The sequence below is a fragment of the Anastrepha obliqua genome, chromosome 1, assembly GCF_027943255.1.
Source record: "Anastrepha obliqua isolate idAnaObli1 chromosome 1, idAnaObli1_1.0, whole genome shotgun sequence".
NCBI lineage: Eukaryota > Metazoa > Arthropoda > Insecta > Diptera > Tephritidae > Anastrepha > Anastrepha obliqua.
The window spans coordinates 135,486,082-135,504,480 of record NC_072892.1 but is presented as its reverse complement, the minus strand read 5'-3'; the positions used below and the strand labels follow the sequence as shown (position 1 = coordinate 135,504,480).

At 36.5% G+C, this 18,399-nt stretch overlaps 2 protein-coding genes across 4 annotated transcripts in view; both read right to left on the bottom strand.

The window, feature by feature from the left end:
* The window catches only part of LOC129236240 (tubby-related protein 4), a 56,128-nt gene extending 52,008 nt beyond the window's left edge, over nt 1-4,120 (bottom strand). For both annotated transcript variants that reach the window (XM_054870499.1, XM_054870500.1), the window contains exon 1: nt 3,949-4,120. In XM_054870499.1, the coding sequence (XP_054726474.1) occupies nt 3,949-4,047 (99 nt within the window). In that variant the 5' untranslated portion in view covers nt 4,048-4,120. The remainder of the gene's footprint in view (nt 1-3,948) is intronic.
* Nucleotides 4,121-16,601: 12,481 nt separating this feature from the next.
* LOC129251274 (protein suppressor of variegation 3-7-like) lies at nt 16,602-18,306 on the bottom strand. 2 transcript variants are annotated; one of them, XM_054890642.1, is made up of 3 exons: nt 18,118-18,306; nt 17,619-18,050; nt 16,602-17,545 (listed from the first exon to the last, which is right to left on the bottom strand). In XM_054890642.1, the coding sequence occupies exons 1-3, from the start codon at nt 18,150-18,152 to the stop codon at nt 16,948-16,950; spliced, it is 1,065 nt and encodes a 354-aa protein (XP_054746617.1). In that variant the 5' UTR covers nt 18,153-18,306; the 3' UTR covers nt 16,602-16,947. The 2 variants fall into 2 exon arrangements, with proteins under 2 accessions (XP_054746617.1, XP_054746619.1); XM_054890644.1 differs by having other exon boundaries at nt 17,619-18,045.
* Between the last annotated feature and the right edge of the window lie 93 nt (nt 18,307-18,399).

Below are 18,399 nucleotides of genomic sequence, written 5' to 3'. Positions count from 1 at the left end.
TATCGGGTGTTTTTTTAAGAGCTTGTGAACTTAAAATGATAATACAAAACAGAAATATTGTTTTTTTATCTTATGTTTTTGTATTATTGTATAAACTGGCTGATAATTTCATAGCATTTATTTTTCGAATATGATAACGGCATATGTCCGTAACGACTACGAGTTACGTGTTCCATTCGATCAGACCAATTTTTTTACTATTTTTTACAATAAATTTGGCTATATGGCGTACATGGTGGCTTAAATATTGACCTCCAATGCTTCAAGAATTACTGGTTTGTCGCTATAAATCAATGTCTTAACATAACCCCGTAAAAAGTAATTCATAGGGGTTTAATTGGCAATGCGAACTCTCACATATCGGCTCACACAAAGAAATTTTTGAGCACACAAAACATCGAATTAAGGGGTCATCCACCATACAGCCCTAGTTCAACATCTAATGATTTCTGTTTTGCTCCCGAAAATCAAAAATTAAATGCGAGGTCAACGTTTTTCAACGCCTGAAGTAGCTGTTGAAGGCTTTACGTCGTGGTTCGTTTTTGGAGTAATCCACTTCTGAGTGAGCAAAAGAAATACGCTCAGGTTTCGACCCGTACACTACCGAATGGTAGGCAAGCAACAACCCGTTCGGCTTCCGAATAGCATTCATTAAGAGGGGCGTTGGTATAATGAAACGGGTGTATGTTGAAGGTAATAATAAGCAAGTATGAAATCACAATAAAATATTATATTTTAGAGTGTCAGTCCGGTATTTAATATGCAGATATACCCCGAATTGTACGTATCTTCAATTTACATATATGATTTACGTATATCTACATCCGTTGAGAGGCGGCCGCCGTAGCCGAATGGGTTGGTGCGTGATCACCATTCGGAATTCACCGAGAGGTCGTTGGTTCGAATCTCGGTGAAAGCAAAATTAATAAAAACATTTTTCTAATAGCGGTCGCCCCTCGGCAGGCAATGGCAAACCTCCGAGTGTATTTCTGCCATGAAAAAGCTCCTCATAAAAATATCTGCCGTTCGGAGTCGGCTTGAAACTGTAGGTCTCTCCATATGTGGAACAACACCAAGACGCACACCACAAATAGGAGGAGGAGCTCGGCCAAACACCTAACAGAAGTGTACGCGCCAATTATTTATTTTTACATCCGTTGAGAACTAATGGGAAAGGCTTTGAAAAATTTGACTGATGTTTTTTTTCTGATGAATATTTAGGTATATACTTATACTTGTATATCTGCCTCGAACGGAAGATTTTTTTCAGAACGAGGAAATATTAACAATTTAGTTATGATTTACAAGGTGAAGTCCAAAATAAACAACACTGGGAAAAAAATAGAAACGACAGGAACTTTGTTCTGATAACGTCGAGTTTATTTATTTAAAATAGTCCTCTCTGGCCACAATACACTATTTTGCGCGATCTTAAAGCTTTTCGAAAGAGTGTTTCAGGTCATTGACCGGAATCCGGAATGTCCTTCAGGATGTTAAAATTTTCCTTTAATGGCCAAATGCAATTTTCCGAATAGGTAAAAGTCACGGCGATCCATATTAGGCGAATACGGTGAGTGACTGATGGTAAAAATGCCATTTTTAGTCATCAAATCAGTCACAAGAGTGGATCGATGAGATGGTGCAATATCATGCAATAAGCGCCAGCTTCCTCTTTCGCGGTATTCAGGGCGAATTCGACGAATGCGATGCAACAAACGCTTCAAAACGCCAAGCTAGAAAATTGCAAATGAGCATCGACTTGATTTTTGACTTCTCCAAACGCGATTTTTTGGGTGTTGGCTCGTCTGGGGCCTTCCATTCGGCCCTTTGACGCTTAGTTTCAGGTTCATGTTGGCAACACCAACGTTTCATCACCAGCAACAATGTTGTAAAGGAAGTTCTCGTCTTTTCTCGCCTTTTTATGGGGTCTTTCGAATGAATTTCAACGATGATTTCGGTTCATTTTTAATAAATTTACGAACAATTCGATGGAGTTTTCGGTGATTACTGATTTAGGGCGGCCCGTAGGTTCATTGACATTTATGTCCTCACAACCATCTCTGAAACGTGTCAACCACTCATGAACTCTGCCACCGGATAGACAATCATCACCATAAACTTGTTTCATTCAAATGTTTCGGTAAACATTTTACCGATTTTAAAACAAAATTTGATATTAGCTCTTTGTTCGAAACTCATTTTTGTACCGATGACACAAACATACTTTTAGACACAATAACTTCGCTTCCACTGAATCGAACGTCACCAAGCTTTCACTGGAAGTCAACTAGTGATGTAACTTCCAACGCACTAACTTATTAAAAAGATGGCGCCTTCAAAAGCATTTGTATGACGCCAGTCTTATTTATTTTGGACTTTACGTTGTATATACAATTTTTTTAATTTCGTGCTGAGGTTCCCACTTCTTAAAAAATTAACAATAGTGTTTGCTCTTTAAAATAGACTTAAGGTTCAAATTGATCTAGCAGGCTTTGAAGTTTTCTCCTCCGTATACGCAATTAGAAGCTAGCTGCAATTGCCTTTAAGTAGAGAACGACCGAACAACAATTTTTGAGGCCGAAGCTAAACCGAATATTTTCAGCGCTCCAAGTAATAAACAAGCAGGGACTTTTAAACAAAATCAGTATTTTTATTAATAAAAAAGAAAAACAAGGTACATAAATTTCATTTATTAAAAAAAAAAATATTTTTGTATGTATACGGGAAGTAGTTATTTAATATCCATAGTTGAATAATTTTATGTTGTAATACATATAAAAACAATATCTTATCGGCATCGGCCTTTCTAGCGCTACTCTCTTATGATAGCGAGCTGATGCTCAGCTTACTTTTGCTCGCTAGTCACTCTCGGAGGAGCTGATAGATTTTTTAATACAATTTTTCTCAACAGAAAATATAGACTTCGATACAAATATTCAAAAATATTTCAATAACATTTTCATAATTCTTTTTCTTTTTTTATTATCACTACAAATCATGTTGCTATCATGTAAATCTCAAAGGCTGCTTTGAATTTTTTCAGAAGGAATAAAAATTAAGCTATATTATGTTCGGCTAAAGTTCATATTTTTTTGTTATTTTTGATGAAAGCGAAACCCAACAGAAGTCGAAGTTTGTTCGTTAACACCTAAGGCTTGTAGTTTTTCAAAAATCAAAAAAAGAATGCTTTCAATTCGCATTTTGATAAATTTCAAAAAGGAAATATGACCTTTCAAGTGAAGTTTGTTGCTCATCAGTGATCAGCCGAACAATTTTTTTTTAGTTATTTTGAGAGTTCAAATGTCTTTATTTCGAAAGCATAATGTTTTGAAAAGGGGTTTCCCCTCTAATTCATACTCCACTCCTTCGGTAGCAATAGGTTCCATTTTATTCCTCAGCCTGTTGCAGCGCTGTGTAATTGTTGCCGGCAATGTTGTTAGTTTTTGTTTTTGTAATAACATCATTGACATCTGTGCCAATATTAGCATTCGTTCAAAGTTGCGGACGTGCTTTGTGTTAAAAAAAACGATTTTTTATAGAGCCAGATTTCTCCGGTCAAAGATGTTGCTTTACATTTTGTTTACGTAATGAACATTTTGCTGCAGAAAATCGTCGATGGACAGTCAAAGATCTCGCCGATACTATAAACATAGCATTTAGAGCAGTCAAAAGAAAAAAGTTAAATCTTGTTGGAATTCAAAAACCCTCAACACACCAGCTAATACTGCACTGGTTCGTCAGGAATATTTCACTAAAAGTGTAACAACTATCGTTCCACAACTGGCATATTGTTGTGGTCGTTTGACTTCTGACTTTTTCGCAAGCTCTACAGGTGGCTCCAGAAGCACCGTAAGCATCATATGCACAGATAAGTAATAAGCGAGTACATAATTTAAACCTAAGGGATTTTATACAATTTGCCAAAAGCAGCTTGAAGCTTTCTCTTACCTCTGGAATATCATCAGGAACTTTACCCATCCATGAGAGCGACAAGATTGTGCAATCGCATTTTGTATTCACATTGCGCTCGAAGTGCAGATGCATCATGCCAAATCAGTATGAATGTTAAACTTTAAGCTCGATATGTCGGATATTTAATTTCATTAGTGGCCAGAACTCCGGATTTTAAACTGAAATTAAACAAAATGAGAGTAAGTAATACAGAATTTTTCATTCTTAAATTACAGAATTTTATTATTCTAATGGATAATTTTCTTCAATTCGAAGCCGGTTCAATTCACAACAGTAAAGGCTTTCAATCAAAAATAAAGGCAAATAAAAAGGGCGCCAATGAATTTTTTGTATAAGGTATTTAGAATTTAATTCATTTAATTTATTTAATTCAATTAATAGTCTAAAAATACAGTATTTCTTACAGACTATGAAAACAGATTAATGCTAAATTAATTAATTAAAGTAAAGTTAAACTTATAATTAACTGGCTTCAATTGTAATGAGTAAAAGAAAAAGATAAAATTTCTTATAACTTACAGAGAAGAATAATTCATTTTAGTAAGTCGAGAAATACAATGTTTCTTACTGACTACATAGAACTAAGAGTATTTATATAGAAGTAGTTGACAAAATTAAAGCTTATTAAACTAAATTAACAAAATATATTAGGTAATTATAATATTTAGAATTCTTACAAAGGAAGAAATTTTTTAATTGGGTATTAAATACATGTTTCGCTCTGGAAAAGTCTAGATCCAAAAGGGAGGCGAGATAGTTAATGTCAGACAGCGTTCTAACAAGAGGTGCTTTGGAACTACAATATATAATCTCCTCCTAACGCCAATATGAAAAATTTTGACACGGCGAAAGTTCCTGCAAGGAACATTAAAATGTATTCTTTCAAGAAGAAACGGGCAGTCAATTAGTCCATTAACAAGATCAAAAATAAAAGAAACTGCCTGAAACGTACCTCTGTCACTTAATGGACAGAGACTAATCAAACGACAGCGTGAGACGTATGATGGTTTGGGGTCTGAGAAATTGAGTGAATGTAGCGCGAAACGCACAAAAATTTTTTGAACCCTCTCCACTCGATTTATATGAACTGCATGATAAGGCCTCCAAATAAAAGAGGCATAATCTAACTTGGACCGCACAAACGCAGAGTATAAAATCTTAAGAGTATATGGATCAGTGAAGTGCGATGAGTGACGTCTAACAAAAGCGAGCATAGCAAGAGAATTGGAAACGGCACAATTTAGGTGCGTGATAAAATTAAGCTTTGAATCAAAGAAAACCCCTAAATCTTTTATCCCATCAGACGAGGCAAGATATGTATAATTGATATGATAAGAGGTGATGAGGGGGTTTTGAACATTAGATAATGTGATTTTATGACATTTTTCAATATTAAGAAATAGACGATTTATAAGGTACCAGGAAAATAAATTATTCAACTCGGACTGTAGGGCGGCTGAATCACTAGAATTTCTTATTTCAGCGCACACTTTAAGATCATCAGCATAGAGAAGAAAATTAGCAAAGGAAAAACACGAATAAATATCATTAATAAACAAAACAAATAACAAAGGTCCTAAAATACTACCCTGAGGTACACCAGAGGTGGCAGTGTAGTGTTTCGAAGAAACACCACCGATAACTACAGTGCAGCATCTCTTTATTAAATAGGACCGAATGCAATCAAGGAAAGTAGAATGAAAACCGAGACAAGCCAATTTAGTTACTCAAATCGTATGGGAGATTTTATCAAAGGCTTTAGAAAAATCCGTGTATATCGCATCAGTTTGGAAACCATTCTGGAAGCCGGCGTGGCAATCATCAGAAAAAACGGATAAGTTAGTTGAGGTAGATCTTGCAGCTACAAAACCATGCTGACGTGGACTAATTAGACGTTTAACACTAAAATATAACTTGTCTTTAACAACGCATTCAAAGAGTTTAGATACAGCAGATAATTTGGAAATTGGTTTGTAATTTACAATATCACTTTTATTACCGCTGTGACTGAAGTCAGCTTCCAATCATCGATAAATATTCCTTCGGCCAAGGATTTGTTAAAAATTAGTTTAAGAGGTTGAACCAAAGAGCGACAATTTTTAAACAAAGTTACAGAAAGCCCGTCTACATCCGAATGGGCCGAGTTTTTAATCTTTAACAATCCCTCAATGACATCATCATCTGATAGAACAAGCGAACCAAAGTCAACTGAAGAAGACACTTTCCCCACGAAATTATGGCGAATGGCTGCCAAATGTTCTTCCTGAATATCTTCATCAGACACGAAGTTAGATGAAAAGAAAGCAGCAAATAAATTCGCTGCATCGCTGACAGCGCAGGCAGTTACGTCCCTATAAAAAACAGAATTAGGAATAGAAGAGGCCTTTTTGATCGATTTAATATATCGCCAAAAATTCTTCGGATTACTTTTTATATTAAGCTCAGATTTGTGAATGAATTCCTTATACAAAGACTTATTTAAAGTACGAAATTTATTCCTGTGGAGGATAAAAAAATCATAATAGCAGGTTTCGTTAGTTAACTTGAACTTCTTAAAAAACTTATTTCTCAAGTTTTTATGATGTTTAAGTTCTTTCGTGCACCAAGGAATCTTATAATTTACACGCTTAAAAATTGGAACATGTTGAGAGCATATATCAAGGACTAAAGTTTTAAATATCTTAAAGCACTCAGCAACTTCAATATTGCCTAAAGATACTTCCCAATCAATTTCACGTAAGGCATTATCGAGAGTTTGGAAATCACAATTGGCAAAGTTAAAGGAGGGATGAGCACTATCGGGCCTGGATTCAAAAAATTCTAAAAATTCCAAGTCTAGCTTTAAAGGAATATGGCGAACGCTGGTCGGCGATATAGAAGAAAAAGACTGCGATAGAACAGAACTAATGTTGTCACTTATAAAAATCAAATCTAATAAACGACTCATACTATTAGTTAACCCATTAATCTGAGTTAGACCCATGCCCAGTAAATTATCAATAAAAAAAGATTCAGTAGGACTATTGACGTTTGAAGGCGTTAGATATACGTCATTGTCTAAATATACCCAATTTATATTGCATAAGTTAAAATCCCCTAAGACACATAATTGGTTATTCCCAATAACATCTTGAAGGGCTAAAATGTTGTTCACATGCGACTTATACAAGTACTCATTACTTAAGGGTGGAATTTAGAATAAAGCTCCTCATAAAAATATCTGCCGTTCGGAGTCGGCTTGAAAATGTAGGTCCCTCCATATGTGGAACAACATCAAGACAAATAGCAGGAGGAGCTCGGCCAAACACCCAAAAAGGGTGTACGCGCCAATTATATATATATATATACATATTTAGAATTTATTATATTTATTTTAGTTTATGATTGATGAGGCGCAGAATTGCCTATTCAGTTGTCGCTGCGAGGAAGCTGTATGAATGTGTCCGCGCTTGGAAGTAGCGGTTAGAAATAACAGCACAAATAAATTTTAAGCAAATGGACTTACCGGTTGTTCTTTTCGTTGTAGCAACAATTCAAGCCCTGTCAGTGCAGTGTATATCAGATCGTCTTCGTCTAACTCATCTAAAGGTAAGCCCAGGAAACATGCTGTTTCGACAGGTTGGGTCCAGAGGGAGAGGGGTGTTAGATGAGTGGGTTTGATGTGAAAAGGTGGTTAGTGTCGTGCTGGGTGCCATCACATGCCGGACATATGTTTGGTATGTCTGGGTCAATTCTGGATAAGTGGGTGTTTAACCTGCTACAATATCCAGAACGTAATTGTGCCAGTGTTACGCGGGTCTCACGGGGAAGCTGGAGCTCTTCATCTGCTGTAGGTAGTGGTTGGACTCCGATTACGGTATTCGGTAGTCGGGAGTTTAAGAAGGTGGTGATGGTCTCCGGGTGATTGTCGTTTATTGTCTGTCTAAACACTGTCTGGTCTAGTAGATGTCTGTTTGTTTTGTCCTGGATCTCGTCCGCGTAATTGAGGAGGTGTCTCCTGACGTGCCTGGGAGGCGGCTCTGGCACAAGCATGTGCTTGCAGGCGTGAAACCTGCGGTAGCACCCAAGCGGAAACTGTTTGTTGTGCTTCTTTACTGGGAGCATCTGTGAAGGTGTTGAAGAGGGGACATCAGGAGGCAACCCGTCGCTGTCCGAATAGCAGTGTTTTGGCAAGTCTGAAGTTTTATCCACTGTGTGTTACTAGTTCCAGGCGAGTAGTCAGGTGCAGCATAGTTTAGAATCGGCCGGCCAATCGCCTTAAATGTCGATAGTAACAATTCTTTGTCTTTGCCCCAAGTGCTACCGGCAAGCGATTTGAGGACCTTGTTGCGATTTTCGACTTAAGTGGCTATTGCGGTTGTATGCGCAGAAAAGGAGAGCAAACTGTTGAAGGTTACACCCAAAAATTTGGAATTTTTAACAGTCGGAATTAGTATGTTATCGACTTTTACCTTGATTTCAAAGTTTACTTTTTTCTACACTACATATATATAAATAAAATGGTAGGTAGGTAGGTAGGGTGGTTGTCGTAAGACACACTTAGACCTTCGGCAGGTCCATTGTGATACCACTGGAGCTTATCCTTACTCTACGTGTTCCTTTTCAAACCATCCGGTTGCTTTAATAAACGAGCAGAGCTTCGTTAGTTTTAGATGGGCTATGTCCGCTACATCGGTTAGAAATGCTGTATCGAGAGTGCGCAGCCTTCTCATAGTTAGGCTTTCACACTCACATAAAAGGTGTCTGACTGTTTCCTCTTCTTCTGTATTTAGACAGCTTCTACAGAAATCGAAGTAAGGGAGTCCTAACCTTCTCGCGTGGCTGCCTATTAAACAATGACCAGTTAAAACACCTATCATTTTTCTTATAGATTCTCTGTTGAATCGTAGCAAGATCTTCGATCGACCGCTGTTCCAGTTCGGCCATGTCTGTCTGCTTAGTTCGCATGTTGTGAGGTTTTGCCAGATTGTATTTACCTTTTTGATGGTTTCCCTGTCTATAAGTAATTTACAAGTGGCTATGGGCATGGGTATCAGCGCCTTATCCGGTTCGAGATCGAGCGTTGTACCGGTTCTTGCAAGTTCATTCGCCTTACAATTTCCTGCAATGTTCCTGTGGCCTCGTACCCAGATAAGGTGCACCTTGTAGCACTTAGATACGTCATCTAGTAGTTTAAAACATTCTAGAACTGTTTTTGACGAGTGTGTTTTTGATTCCAGCGCTTTTATTGCTGCTTGACTGTCCAAGTAAATGAAGACTTCATTTGCGGATAATACTCTCGTTTTTATTTCTTTAAGTCCCTCTTTTATGGCAGTGATTTCCGCCTGAAATACACTGCAATTATCAGGCAAGCGAAATGATTGGCATACTCCGAGTTTGTCGGAGTAGACCCCTCCACCTACTTGGTTGTCCAGTTTTGAGCTATCTGTGTAGATGTTTAAGTCATTTATCTTGACAATGAGCCCGTTATCCCATTCCTCTTTGGAAGGAAATACTGTGACAAAGGATTTATCGAAATTGATGTCCTTGGTCCTACAGAAATCCGTTGTGCTGGGAATGCAGGGGAATTGTTCTAAAATTGAGGAGTGCCCTCTTTGGTACGTTCTGAGTAGGCCGATTTCTCTTAGTCTGAGAGTTGCTTTGGCAGCTGTTTGCTTACCGTACTGCTCTATTGGTAAAATGTTAAGCATAATATTTAGTGCATCTGTGGGTGTGGTTCTGAGGGCCCCGCAGATGCAAAGACTGGCCATTCTTTGTACGTGTGCCATGGTTCTTTTGATGTACAATTTTTCTAAAGCTGGCCACCATACTAATATGCCGTATGAAAGAAAATGGTAAGTAAAAGTTTTTAAAAAGGTTTCGAAAAACCAAAGAGTAGCCATACAATATTCTATTAATTTGAATCAGATCTCTAACAATTTATTCGGTATTTATTAAGTAAAAAGTCCCGGAAAAACCGGGTCAGATCGTTAATAAGGACTATTATTTGGGCGTTATGAGACATTTACGTGAAGCAATTTGTCAAAAAAGAAAAGGTTTGTGGGAAAACAACTCCTGGATTTTGTACCATGATAACGCAACGCCGCACAGTGCCATCATTATCCATGCATTTTTTTCAGTTTGATCCAGTCAAAAAACTACTACGGAGAATGCGTTTTAACAGCCGAAAGGAAGTAATGGAAAAATCGAAGACGTATCTACCGAGAATAGAATTCCAAAAATGTTTCGAAAACTGGATCAAACGCTGGCATACAGCCTGTGTCAGAAAAAAAACGGTTTTTTTCTTGTAACTTCAATATTCATTTCGCTCTGTTTTTTGCTGCTTAGTAGTCCCACTTTAAGGTTACGACGCTAGTGCTAAGTCAGGTTAATGTCGTTCGAAACTTTCCCCTTAAACGCGGCCAAACAAAAATTAGTGAGAAGTGCGCGAAGAGTTTCGAGGCGGTATTATTATATTATGCACGCATTCGAAAGGGCCGAAATTATCTTACGCCGCGGCTGCCAAAGTAATTAAAAAATCAACAAAATTTGTTGTGATGTGGAATCAGCGGTCTAAAGTGTACAAAAGCGTTGATGACGTTTCTGAGCGCGGCTTGAGGCGAGTGATGACAAAAAAGCAGGATGAAGTTATCGCCCAACTTTTTTGGCAGTCCTCAGTCCTAAGCCCCAGTCCCTAGACGCCAACCCCATTGAAAATGTGTGAGGAACTATGAAAACGCATCTTGCCGGAAGGCCAGTCCATGATTTAAAGCAACTCGGGCGTCAAGTTCGCAAAATCTAGTCCTGTTTGTCGACGAGCTACGCAGAAAAGCTGGTTCAAAACATGAAGAAGATGCCAGGTTATTTATACTCGACAACGATGGAGACTACACGGCTTATTGAGTAATTACGACTCGTAGTTTTGTACATACTTTCATGTAAAAAATTTAAAATATATATCTTTTGTACTTCATGAATAATCGCGGTTCCTTTTTTTTGACACAGACTGTACGTGCGTTATAGTTGATGGGGAGCACATTTTAGCAAGTGTGCGAGTTAACTCTTTTCTTAACACTTTATTAGAAATATTTGATATTTCTGCCCGGCACTGTGGTAAAGATGTCCCAAAAAATCGTATTTACGTTCCGATTTGGTTCACATGTGGAATATGTCGTTCTATCGAAGCACACGATGTTTGTTTGCATGTTCCAAAAAGATTTTCAGTGTCTGTAATTATGTTATTTGCCGAATGCGTCCTTAATTAACTGTACCCGATGCGAAGAGGGTATACCAACCTCACCTAGGATGCAATATTTTTTTTTTTTTTGAAATTTCGAATATTTGACCTTCAAGTTAATGGGAATATAATGCATACATAGATACTCCTGTTTCGGAGTTCCATGAAAGTGTCCAATTGAGCCCAAGCGAAATAGTAATTCATTTACTTTCAGCGGAATAAAACCAAAGATTGCAAGAAAACCATGAAAAAATACATATTTTCTTATGCAATATGTTTGAATTTCGCTAGATTAATAGATGTCAAAAACTTCCTTGACAAACTGTAGTACTAACGTCATATTTTCGGGCAATTTCCGCACTTTATATACTTTAAAGAATAGGTCTGTTCATGTAAAAATTATCCAGTAACTTAATTTCCGAAAATGCGCTCTAAAGAGAAGAATATCAAAAAAAAAAAAAAACGCAAATTAAGTAAAAATTTACAAGTTACAGCTGATATAATTGTTGGTGGGAAAAATTAAAATAAATTTAATTTAAAAAAGAAATAAAGCGAATAAAAAAAATAGCGAGCTTAACTTCACATGATTTTATTTTGTCCACAATAATATGTTCCATTTCATCATCGCTGTCAGATGAAGAGCATTCCATTAGAAATTGTACAGGGTCCGGCACTAACCAATTAAAAAGGCCATAAATTTAGTTTGGAAAATGACTTTTATTCAATTCAAAGTAAAAAAATGTGTGAAAATAGAAAATAATAAAAAAAATTAAGAATCAATTTACTTTTGCTCGATATAACCACCTTTTGCCTTGTCTATGGCCTTGAGACGGTCCAGAAACGAATCGCAAGCTGCCCAAATGTGACTTGCAGGTATTTTGGCCCACTCGCGGACAATAGATTTTTTCAACGTCTTGAGACTGGTAAATCTTTTAATTCGGACCTTGCTCTCCAAAATGGCCCAAAGAGAATAATCCATCGGATTCGCGTCTAGTGAATTTGAGAGCCGTTGTGTTGCCGTTATGAAGTTAGGAAAATTGTTTTTTAGCTTTGTGAGACGGTGGCGAGTCCTGTTGAAACGTCCATGGTCTGCCACTGAAATGTTTATCTGCCCATGGCTACAAAGCAACCTCCAGAATAATTTTCTGATATTATTTCGCATTTATTTTGACACCAGGCTCGATGAAAACGATTGGAGAGCGCCCATCTGCGGTTACAGCAGCCCAAACTACTACCTGTGACGGGTGCTACCTCCTGGTGGCCAATCGACGACTCAAATTCGCGTATGAACGGTCGGTAAAATAAACCCTATCGTTTTGGGAGTTTACGAGGTGCTCAGTTTGAAAAATTTTTTCATTAGAAAACACAATGTTCGGAAATTGACCGCTTTCGACCAAGCGAAGCAACTCCTACGCTCTCTCAAGTCGGACTTGTTGCTGCTTTGGTGTGAGAACTTGCGCCTTTGGGATTTTGTAAGGCTTGACTTTGAGGTAATTTTTCAGTAGGTATGCGGCGGATGCTGCGGTCAGATACATATTATCAGTTCTTTCCCCATTTGATTGGCACCTCGTCGGGGATTTTGCTCAAGTCGCTTTTTCACTTTTCTTTTGATGACCACCTCCATGACGTTTCGCGATGTTCCCAGTATCATTGTATCGATGTAATGGTGCGATATATAAAAACTTTATTTACTTTAAGGTGCTCAAGCTCACGAACAATCGTTGGTTTGTGCTTTTCCAGCCAATTATAATGCAATCACACTATTACATTTGAAATCCATTACTGATTTTCTTTTTTCACGTTTGGTCTCGGCAAAATGCTGTCAATTAGCCAATTAACAGGCAGCGTGAGCGATCTGAAGTTGGTTACACTTCGAGTGTCGGACCCTGTATTATTGTGGCAATCCCAACTTTCGTAATATATGTACTCCTTGCTTCCGTCTATGCAAATTAATGCCAAATTAGTGAATAACCAAGGAGTACAAGCATAAAACACAAATGCTTTCGATTTGTATTTCGGAGTCTGCAGCAACGCTGACTGGAGGCTGTGTTTCAGAAGTGCATATCCCTATATATTTGGTCGAATTTAAATAAAATTTGTATTTATTTTTTATTTATTTCTTTATTAAATTTTATGTCAAATATTTTTACTTTTATTCTCAATTTTAATCCCTTTTTTTAATTTAGAACTTTAAATTATTTCGTAAATTTTAATACGCGTTTATTTTAACTTTGCGATCAGCTGTTTTTCTCATTTGCAATTCTTACAAGTAAAAATTTATTCAGTAAAAATTTGGAACTTCCTCTCAAAATGAAATGTCATTTTGCTCTCTCCCTCTCCCCTAGTTTGCAGTTTTTTGGATGCATAAACATCAAAACTAGATAGTTTGTGATAATTGTTACAAATAATTTACCTCATAAACAGACCTCTTAAGGGGGGGGGGGTAAGGGATAAAAATCGATTTTTTTTTTGCATGTTATTGTAGTAAAACATTTCAAAAATACCGTGTTAAAATTTTAAGTCAATCCGAGCAAAACTTTTTAAGTTATAGAGCATAAAGCCGAGCCGCCTCAAACATCTGCCGAGACGCAGCAGTCATAACTTAAAACTTTAAACGCGGTTTTCTCGAACCTTTTTTTTTAACGTGCGTAGTCATTGGCATTTGAAAACTACTCAACCGATCCTTTTGAAATTTTTCACACATATTTTACATATAAAAAACCTCCCCCCAACGTTTTTTTTCGCCATTTTTTTTTTAAATTAATGTGGTTTTACACCTACAAAATGGCGGCATTTTTTCGTCAAAAATCACTTTTTACTTCAAACGACTACCAAATGGCTGAAAATGAAAATAAATCGTCAAAATACACGTTGGGGGGAAGTTTAACTCATACTTTAACTAAATTATTCCATTTTTTTGATTTCAGATGATTCTACGCTGAGATATGCTGACTACTGCAAAATTTATTTTTGAAAAGACGTCTACGTAAATGTGCTCTCATTCGCTCATTTTGCAATATTTTTAATGAAAATTTTATCAAATATTCTTGAAATGTTACTTTATAATAATGAACAACTTTTAATAAACTGACTTGAACCGTTTCGCTACAATAAATTCATGAAAAAAGTGTCTTTTTTAGCGTTTATCCCTTACCCCCGCCCCCCCCTTAACTGCAACCCATTTCATTAACAATGTCTCGAAATCCGTGTTAAAACCTGGAATCGCACTCGGCATCTCTTTTGTATGAGTGGGTTTTGAGGGGTTTGTATGAGTTTGATTTCAGCCATGAAATATTTAATTTACAACGGGTTTTTTTATGAGTACAGGGTATGTGTGGTTGCGTATAATCGAAAATTTTCAAATTGCTATGCATATAAATATTTATATGTACATTCATTCATATAAACTATGTAAATAAATTTGTTTCAAAAACTTTCAGTCACACTATTTTTGTTTGTTTTACTTTCACTTATTTGTCCGAAAATATTTCATAAGCTATTAACTAACCGGGAAATTACATCACTTTAACAGCTCCAGTCAAACCTAAATCCTAAAGTTATGTCAACGAAATTAATCTTATATAAGTACACAACATGAAGTTTTTTGCAAACTAACAGCAAAACAAAGAAAAATATGTGACATTGAATCCCAAATACATACTAAGTACATATTCACGTAATAAATTATTAGCACATATTTGCAAAGGATTAGTTCAAGTTGTACTGGTAGCTTTATAAATTGCAGTACGTTTGTTATTTTCAAATATGCAGCATTTAAAATTCATAAAAAACCTTTGGCGAAACGAAATGTACAATTCCCTATATGTATGCTCATATGTATATACATACGTCTGTATGTGTGCAAGTGCCTAAGCAAAGATTTATGAATGCGATAACGCATAAGCAGGCAGGCAGCATACTTTTCAGAGCGATTTAATAGCAGAAAATTTACTTACCTTTGTGGAAATTTGGTCTACATTGAATTCCAAAGTAGTTTTCTATCTTCAACTTGTGTTTTTGTGCATTTTTAATGCATAAAAATTCCGCTTTACATGCATGTAATGTCTGAAATCACAAGCACAGTGCCATTTTGCACGAAGGTAATTCAATAACTACGGGGTTATGTACATACGTGTGTATGTATGTAAGGGTATTTATGCACACTAACCGTTTTATATTTGTACATAACGCGACACTCTCAAAACTTTTCGAAAAGGATGACGAATCCGCTTAGGCTTGTCCACACGAGCCCAAACTTTGCAAGACACTGACAATGTCACTATTTTATTTTAACCATTTAATCCACCACACCTACTACAAAAGTATTGTACTATATACAAATGCCATTGATGCTACAGCCGAGAGGGATGGGAGCACGCCTGCGCAGAGTAAATATAAACACAAACGTCTATATTTGTAGGAAATACTGTTATAGTTTCCTATTTACAAGATATGTCGCTATTTCTTATCACTGTTAAAGTGTCAAGTGCTGGCATTTTCACATGCTCACATTTTTCCCGCTGTCGATGTTGCAGGCATTTTGAAAAATCGATTTTTACTTGACTTTATGGCTTTGGAATTACTTTTCCATTAAAAAATATGCATTCCGGAGAAATAAAAGATGAAAATTGAAAGTTAACACACTTGTATTTAAATAATGCAGCTTATAATTCTGTATGCGTACTTAAAATTTTATTGGTAACAAATTGTTTTATACGATGCTATTAATTTTTTTCTTTTTTATATTTTTTTTTGCAAATTTAGTTTCATATTCCATTATTGCACAAATCACTTGAGATATGTATGTACATACATGATTTTGTTTAAATACTACCGTTTGCTGCAGCCGAACCGTAGCACCATTCTTGGCTATCATTCCGATACTGCAGTTGGGAAGCTTTCTTAATCCCAATTAAGGAAGGAGTGAATGTCAAACTTGCTTATGGAGCTTTTTGTGCATTAAATCAAATGCGTCGCGTTGCATATTTGCGGAAATGTAGCCTGTGTATGCGCTTGTATTTAAATCGCGAGTTCTTTTACAAGCAGGTGTTGAATTGTTACATTAACCACGTTAGTTTCGAAATATTTATAAGTATGTAGATGGTGAATAAGATTACTTCATACCTTGCCATATTTCAGTATTCGTTTATATAAGCGAATTTTCTTTTAAATAAATATAAAAGCAGCATTAAGTAGTTTCATAATATAAATTTTACAAAACATATATGTATGTATAATTGCTATAGCACCCTTTTATGAGTGTTTGGCCGAGCTCCTCCTTCTATTTATGGTGAGCGCCTCGATGTTTTTTTTTTTTTTTTGTCAAGAATAAATATTGAAAGACAACTACTCGTAAAATTGGACTTTCTTTCCCAAAACAACCGGTTACTGGAATGATACAGATTACATAAAATTAAATTTCGCATACATTTACATTTTTATTTACTTGATTCTCTAAATGTAATTTAGATAATTACAATTTCATTATAATTAAATTTTAGTTATTTAGTCTTTTTTTTTAATAGAATTTTACATGCCGGAAATTAACAACCTGTGTATCCGAGTGTAAGCTTTTTCTTTGAGCTTCTGAAAACGAATATCCGCCGCTTCGATTCTCACCATCATTTTTCATAGCGAAAGTCTATTAATATGTTTGCATGAAATTCATAACCTAACAAAACGAATATGCTGATTTTTTTAAACTGGCATGCATATATAAAAGAAAAATAATCTACATATGTTAAAGTAATTTTCTTTTTTCAACTAAGAGCTCCGAAATGTGCGTCACTTTCTGTTGAGTGATGTTGTGTTGTGGTTCCATGTACTACCGCAGTCACCGGCTGGTTTATAATAAACGCATTGCTTACGGCCCCAGTATCGGACGATACTACCACCGCAGCAGTACTACCGCCAGCATTTGCCTCATTTTCTGTAAGCGCTCGTAGTTCTAATTCACATATCAGTTGTGATACACGCATTTTGGTTTCAGCAATTAATTTTGGTGATAACGCTTTAACACTAGAGCTAACGCTTTCAAAGAATAAATCCACATGATTTTTTTCTTTTGGCGTTGATTGCTGTTGCGATGCACCCATCAGTTCGCGAAACGAATCCATGAGATCGTTCTTATCCTTTTGTATTTGCATAAGTAATTTCATTCGTTCTTTTTTGACACCAACTTTTTTGGTATCATCCCGTAAATTATTTTGTTTTAGACTCGAACTTGTAGGAAGTGGATCGCCCTGACCATCAGCAGATATAGTTTCTTGTTTCAGAACAGTTTCTTCTGTATATTGATCACCGGGTGCTGATTCAGCTTGCACAAATTGAAATGCTGTTTCGTCTTCGGGATCCACACTATTTTAACAATGAAAGAAAAACTTAGTGAATAAAAGATAAAGTTGCACTCTAAATCCGTGCGACAACTTACTTTCTGGCGGGCTCTTTAGTAGTAACATACTCTTCAATAAAGTCATCTGTCGTATCGGCGCCAAGTTCTGAGGCATCATGAGATGATGCCAGAGATGAATTGAACTTTTTACGTTGTTGATAGTACTTGCTACGCTCCTGTCGAATACTTAGGTTTTGTCGCGCCGCACTTTCTCCTTTGCTCACGAGTATTTCCAAGTTCCGTGCGTGCTTTGTAGTACGCTCGTGACGTTGTAGGTGGCAGCGATTGCAATCTAAACGGCATTGACATGCTCGGCAAAATGGTTTGTTAGAATCATCATCACAACGCGTGAGCCACGGTTTGAATATACTCAACCACTTGTGGCAGAACTTTTGTGCATATTTCGGTTTATTTTGAGTTATTAGGTGCTCCTGTTTGATGGACTTGCTTGTTTTCATTTTTGACTCTTTCCTATCAACAAATGATAATGAGTGCCACATTTCATTCAGAATCACACAAAAGTTATAATCCAACTCACCAATCCAAATCGGAAGAATCGTCAGTAAAACTCATACCGCACAAAATAAGTTACCGCACAAGTAGTTATTGTTTATTATTTCAACTTTTGTTGAGAAATTTATATTATTGTGATTAATTGTAGGAAATATTCGTACGCGTCTTTGACTGCAGCCGCTTTAGGGTTGCCAGATTAAATAACTTTTTTTCGCACGAAAGTTTGGCGGTTGTAAGGCCCGTCTACATATAGTTTACGAGTCGCGTTGGTTTCGTTTCCCTTTGGCACCTGACTATAAACGTTGTA